General features: G+C 39.0%; 1 protein-coding gene across 10 annotated transcripts in view; it reads right to left on the minus strand.

Moving 5' to 3' along the window:
• Window positions 1–978: 978 nt before the first annotated feature.
• The window catches only part of LOC128693470 (sodium/calcium exchanger Calx), a 386,089-nt gene continuing 380,001 nt past the window's right edge, over window positions 979–7,066 (minus strand). For all 10 annotated transcript variants that reach the window (XM_070097314.1, XM_070097312.1, XM_070097307.1 and 7 more), the window contains one exon: window positions 979–3,229. In XM_070097314.1, coding sequence (XP_069953415.1) covers window positions 3,097–3,229 — 133 coding nt within the window. In that variant the 3' untranslated portion in view covers window positions 979–3,096. The remainder of the gene's footprint in view (window positions 3,230–7,066) is intronic.

The following is a 7,066-nucleotide window of genomic DNA, read 5'->3' on the forward strand; positions in this document are numbered from 1 at the left end:
CGTAAACGGTCCAAGCAGATCTACATTCACATGCGTAGTGCTCCAAAAGTAGATCTACGTTTTTTTAAATATTTAAAAAAAAAAAAAAAAAAAAAAATCAAAGTTTTTTACATGTTTTCAAATGTAAAAAACAAAAAAGAAGAGCTACTTTTTTTACATACTATCAAATGTTGAAAAAATGTATATATACGTTTGGACCATTTACGGGTTAAATAACTCTCCAAACAGAGGGTTTGAACTCAAAGCAAGCTATTCTTAAAACTAGTAGGCTAGTGCACTGTTCACTAATAAGATTTGCTCAGTTAGGTGTATTTCTATGCACTGTAGGAAGGTTAGCATAGCTGGTGTGAGATTTGCCTTTAAAAACTTGTATCTGTGGTCACAGCCCATGTTAACTTTCCTATGGTGTATATTATTATTATAATGAAAACTAAGCACTAAACCACTAGGGTCATGCAGCACTGCCTATGGTGTATAGTAATACTCCTAATTGGGCAAATTTTATTAGGCTGGCATGGTACAGTAAATCATGCACTTCCCTCATAGTTTGAAGACTGGCTTGCCATGGGTTTGAACCCTCTGTTTGGTGAGTTATAACACTGATTTATGTAACTTTTTTTCAACAAAATACACACATTTTACTAATATACACTTGCATAATCATGGTTTGAATAACAAAAATAGTTCACAAGGACAGAGAATCAACATTAACATACAAATTCAATACAGTTGTGAAGATTATTCCAGGCTAATGTTTGAAGTCTTCCACATACTAAATAGCATTTATAATATTTGAAAAGGATTTAAGATAGCTTTCAATTCTTACTGTAAGACAAGGAATCTGTTGCTGCTACATCATGACCTTGCACAGTCCTAACAAATATTCTAATCTAAATTATATAACTGTAGTAGTATTTGAAATAATTCCTGAAGGAAACAGTGACTTTAATTAGGAAGAAAATAGTGAAAAGACTAGTATAAATATTTAAAAGTATATTAGATACAGAAATTTTTCTCATTTTTAATTACAGTAATTAAATTTTAAACAGCAGAATATGTAATATCAATACATTTCAGTAAGCATTAAAGTAAGAAATTATTCACTATGTTGAGTTTCACAATTCCAATTGTTGCAGGTATGTCAAGCCTAACAGTTTTAACTCCTAGCTAGAATACTTGTGAGATGTATTGTGACTCAGGTACCAATAAAGTTAGCTTGATTAAAGCAAAAATGAAATATATATATAATAGTGAAAAAACAGCAGTTAATTAATATATAAGTAAAGCATTTTAAAACAGTGCATTAGTTCAAATATTACATATTTAGTCACAAAGAGAAAGTAGACAATTTTAAAGCAATGATATTCCACCGAATAACTTCCTAGTCTTGTGGTAACATCTGCACTATTAAATAAATCATTTTTAAACCTGTAGATCATGTGATACAAGTTACAGTATTTGTCACCCCACAGCTACAAAACACTTACAGCACTGTTAAGCAAAAAATGAGAAAACAAACTAAATGCAATGAAAATAATATGACTCATGAAATCTTAAACAAATCAGAGATACCCCTGTAGATTTAGCACTTAATTTTGAATGTAATAAGTCATAGTACAGTGGAAGTTCAAACCTATGACAATCAAGTCCTAAAATTCATAGGGCAGTGTATTATCCACTGGACGATACCAGCCTCATAAAATTCATCCAGCTAGGTACAGAAGTATACCTAGATGGATGAATCTTATTAGGCCGGTATGGTAAAGTGGATATTGTAGTGGCCTGCAAGTTTTAGGACTCAATTGCCGTGGGATCAAGCTCCACTTGTTCTGTGATTTGTGAAAATAATAATATCTATTAAAAGTCCAATTCTGAAATCACTGGGCTCATGTTCATGAAATTTGACAAGGCAGATATTATAATGAAATAGTACTTTGAAGTAATATAGACATATTAGGGAACACCAGAAACACTTGACAAAAAATTACACCTAACAGCAAAACAGCTCCTATTTACTTGCAGTGAAAATACTTAATGAAGATTGCCTCAGCAAACATTTACAAGTGAGAAAATATAAGAACTACCTTTAAATAGATTATCAGTATAAAAATAATATCAATACTTGGTTATGTTTTCTTATAAGATCCAGTAAGTAGGCTTGATAATCTGCCCTTACAAGATCACAGCTGGGGTCTGCCTCTAGAGGTTCCACATATGCTACAATGGTAGGGGACTGCTCTTCCTCTGTGCATCAGTCATAACCAACTAACTCATGGACACCTAATGAACTGTGAGACTCACCCTTACTTTGTACACTGCATGAACCTCCCTTGTCTATACAGCACCTGCTGGTCATGCCACTGCAAAGGGAAGCTTTGCTCTCACCTTCATGTTTGGCAAAGATGCTTATATTACAGGCAGTCTTGTGCTAAATTGTATCTGAGGCTGGCTTCTTCCAAATATTTTAAGTTTTTAATTACCTTCATTGTGTATGTACTCAAATTCTATAAGACTGAAACAAAAACAATCATTCACTGATTTAACTTTTAAGGACTAATCAGCGTGTCGAGTTCAGTCTTTATGACCTTGTTGCAATGCCAAAGGTATTCATCCCTCTCTCGTCTATTTCAGATCTACAATATATATTACTATGCTCCTATGTAAGTAATAGCAGTCTATACTCTTTGCCAGAAAATATTGCAGGTCTTGCTTTACCTCTTGTGTTTACCACATAATGCACCTTATCTTTCAGTCAACAGCGAAAGGCTGTTCTCATGTTTGGCTACATTTCATTTTATATACAAGAAATAAATATACAAACATACTTCAATTTAATCACCAAAACTTTAAAAAATCAGCAATAAATATATTTCATATGCACAGAGTTTATTTTGGTTATAGACATCACAAATAATAATGCAAAATCTCTTCAATGTAAAGTCAAAATTTCCAATTTATTATCTTCTAATGACTACTCACGAGATTTATCCCAGAATTTAATATTACTACGTTTATTATTATAAAAAGATCGGAATATTTAAAGGAGGCTATTGCTAACTATAAGTTATTTTTATAACAAACCTTAAATTCTTTCACTTAGAAGTATTCATAAGCTTGGAATGAAACACACACAACGTATATTAGCCAAAGAATAACTAAGAAAACAAAAGAAATATATTTTGGAATAGGAGGTCCACCCAGCTCAGCTTTCCCAAACATACCAAGGGTTCTGAAAAAAAAAATTCATTATAATTAAATAAAATTTAACCCCTTCTCCTGTATAAATAACTATATGCAAAAAAGAAAAGAATTGGTATTAGGTTGGTAGATAGCAACTGCCCAGGGAGATACTACCATCCTGCCAAGTGAGTGTGAAGTGGAAACTTTTAATTGTTTTACAAGATGGTAGGATTGCTGGTGTCTTTTTTCTGTCTCATAACCATGTAAGGTTTCAGGAACATCTTGCTACTTCTACTTACACTTAGGTCACACTACACATACATTTTTCTTTTTTTCAACAAATTGGCCATATCCCTTGAAGGCAGGGTGACCTAAAAAGAAAAACAAAAGTTTCTCTTTAAAATTAGTAATGCATACAGGAGAATGGGTTACTAGCCCCTTGCTCCCGGCATTTTAGTAGCTTCTTACGACATGTATGGCTTACGGAGGAAGAATTCTGTTCCACTTCCCCATGGAGATAAGAGGAAATAAACAAGAACAGGAACTAGCAAGTAAACAGAAGAAAACTCAGAGGGGTGTGTATATACATGCTTGTACATGCATATGTAGTGTGACTTAAGTGTAAATAGAAGTAGCAAGACGTACCTGGAATCTTGCATGTTTAAGATACGGAAAAAAAAAGACACCAGCAATCATACCATCATGTAAAACAATTGCAGACTTCTGTTTTACACTCACCTGGCAGGGCGGTTGCTGTCTACCAACATACTACCTAGGACATATACATGTGCAGCCTCTCCTCACTTAGCGACGTACTTGTTTACTGAAGCCTTGGACTTACGACGGGCTCTCTAATCAATATGCATGCCTAAATAATGTATATTAGAGCTGATTTCCTCTATTCTGTTTATTACAATATACAATACACTACTGTATAAACTTCTTTCAACACACCGGCCGTATCCCACCGAGGCGGGGTTGCCCAAAAGGAAAAACGAAAGTTTCTCCTTTTACATTTAGTAATATATACAGGAGAAGGGGTTACTAGCCCCTTGCTCCTGGCATTTTAGTCGCCTCTTACAACACACATGGCTTATGGAGGAAGAATTCTGTTCCACTTCCCCATGGAGGTAAGAGGAAATAAACAAGAACAAGAACTAGAAAGAAAATAGAAGAAAACCTAAAGGGGTGTGTATATATATGCTTGTACATGTATGTGTAGTGTGACCTAAGTGTAAGTTGAAGTAGCAAGACATACCTGAAATCTTGCATGTGTATGAGACAGAAAAAAAAAGACACCAGCAATCCTACCATCGTGTAAAACAATTACAGGCTTCAGTTTTACACTCGCTTGGCAGGATGGTAGTATCTCCTTGGGCGGTTGCTGTCTACCAACCTACTACCTAGATACTGTATAAACATTTAAAAATATACCAGAAATGTTATAAATGGTGCAAAGGTGACATTAAAACAATATCAAAGATAGTTGACACAAACCCACTACCATTATCATATGTCCCTCACTTAGCGACGAATTCGTTTACCGACATGACCTTACAAACGGAATTCTGTCGTTAAGTGAGGAGAGGCTGTTCAATTATATATATACACACACCCCTCTGGGTTTTATTCTATTTTCTTCCTCTTTAAGAGGGGCTCCTTGTCGAGGTAAAGAGGCTATCAGTCTGAGGAACTGGACCTCTTGGTTTTCTTCCTCCGTCCAAACCTAATTACCCCTAATCCTTCCTTCCCTATCCCATCCCTCCCTTTTTTCCCCTTTCCTCCCCTCTCCCAAACCTCCCCTTTTTCCTCGTCCCATTTGTAGCCTCTGGGGTCCTCCCCTCTGGAATTACGGTTTCTAGGTGGGGGTGGCATGCTGGGGTTTGTCCCCCTCCATGAGGTCCCTCAGGGGTGGTGTGGTTTGCCGTGGAATCTGAATTATCTGAGGATGCCCTGCTCCATTCCTGGATACACCCTTCGGACGATGGGTGTATCTCTAGAAGCTGCCTGTCGGTTCTGGGAGGTGGCAGCCTAAGGAGGTATGCTTTGTGGCAGGTTTCCAACCATCCTTTCTTTTGTCCGCTGAGGTAGCTCGGTAGATGTGAGGCTGCTATCCCAGAGCACTGATTTACTGGTGTGAAGGGTAGGGTATGGTACAGGTTCCACGCTGCATCTTCACTGCCAGTGGGCTCGAGGCCCTCTCCGGTGAGTGGAGGAGCTTTCGGCCCCTCCATGCCTCCTAGCAACTGTCCCTCCACTGTCCCTCTTTTTTCTTTCCTTCTTTCTTAAAATAACAAGAAAGGAGATATCACATAAGATACACCTATTATGGAGTCTTTGCCCAGTGAAACCCTTCCTCCTCCCAGGCCCCATTTTGATCCCACACAATGTTCTGACATGGCTTCATTATTGGACCATTCTCTCAACTCTTCTCATACCCCTGTACCTTCTGCTGGTGACGCTCCGTCACCTGCTGTAGGTGCTGCAGTGTCACCCGTTACTGTTCACGCCACTGCTTCTGGCAAGCCTTTCACAATGCATCTGGCTTCCCCGAATATGGTGCAGTGGTTTTCAGATCGCCCACCTCCTTCTGGTCAGACCACTCATGGAACTACTCCTATGTGTCCACGACAACCTACTGACAACAGTTCATCGATGACCACTCAAAAACAACCTATACGACACTCGCTACCTTTGCGTACCAGACTAACGAGTGTGCAAAGGACAAAATTCTTTTCTTTACAAACGACGTCTCGAAATGATTATCTTTCTGATCACAGAATTGGTAAAACATTTTTACAGCATGTTGACCAAAATACATCCTTCCATGCTCTTCGAAGCGGTGCGCATGTCGTAACAGCACAGAACTCAAAACAGGCTCATGCTCTCTCCAGCATCACTTCTATAGATAACATACCAGTCACCCTTCATAAGCATGCTACTCTTAATTCTTGCAATGGTATGTACTGTGGTCTTACCGCATACCATTGTAGAGAGTGATTTTTTGTCTTGTGGCAAGGATATTTTAGAACAATTAGCCCTTGAAAACCTCCCTGTTCTTAAGGTAGATACGTACATCTTGCTGGATCATGGGCTGAGGCGCTTTCCTAGTAACATAGCTCATTTAACTTTCAACTGTCATGAACTTACGCCCTCTGTCTATATTGCGGGACATCGCCTAGAGGTCCGTCAAGCTGTAATTGCTGGTATTTTGGACACCCCGCTAAACACTGCAGGTCTGCAGTGGAATGCCCGGTCTATGGTGCAGCAGATCATTCCAATACGTACTGCAGTCTTTTCCTCCTCGTCTCAATTGCAGGGAACCTCATTCTTCCTTTTCACGCCATTGCCAAGTTTATCGTAATGAACAAGAGATCTGTTATCTTAAGGAGTGTGAGGGCCTCACTTACACTATGGCAGTCTCTCAACTCCACCTTCAAGGCAAACTCCCTTGTGTCCCATATGCCAGGGTAGCCTGAAGACCTCCAACCTCGGCAGTCCTCCTGCCTCCCAATCCCCCTGCGTCAGTGTCTTCTGGGGTCGCCCCAGTTTCTAATTCTTTTGCAGTTTTATCCTCTGACACTCCTACCTCCGCACCACTTCCTACTTCTACTTCATCTCGCTCACTTGCTTCTCAGTCTACGAGACCTCGCAGACCTACATTTTCTTGCATCCATCACCTGCACAGAATACATGTATATCTCCAACCTCGGAGCCTAGTTCTCACCCCCTTTCCGGCTCTCACACGAAGGTAGAGGTTCACCCCCACTCATGCAGTATCTTGTTTCCCCCTCATCTTCCTCCATAGTTACCCTCCAACCTTCTTCCTCTCCTGTTACACTGCAGGCTTCCTGTTACATTGCCCCAGCCGACACATCTCTCCAGG

Source organism: Cherax quadricarinatus, chromosome 57 (genome assembly GCF_038502225.1).
Source record: "Cherax quadricarinatus isolate ZL_2023a chromosome 57, ASM3850222v1, whole genome shotgun sequence".
NCBI classification, from domain to species: domain Eukaryota; kingdom Metazoa; phylum Arthropoda; class Malacostraca; order Decapoda; family Parastacidae; genus Cherax; species Cherax quadricarinatus.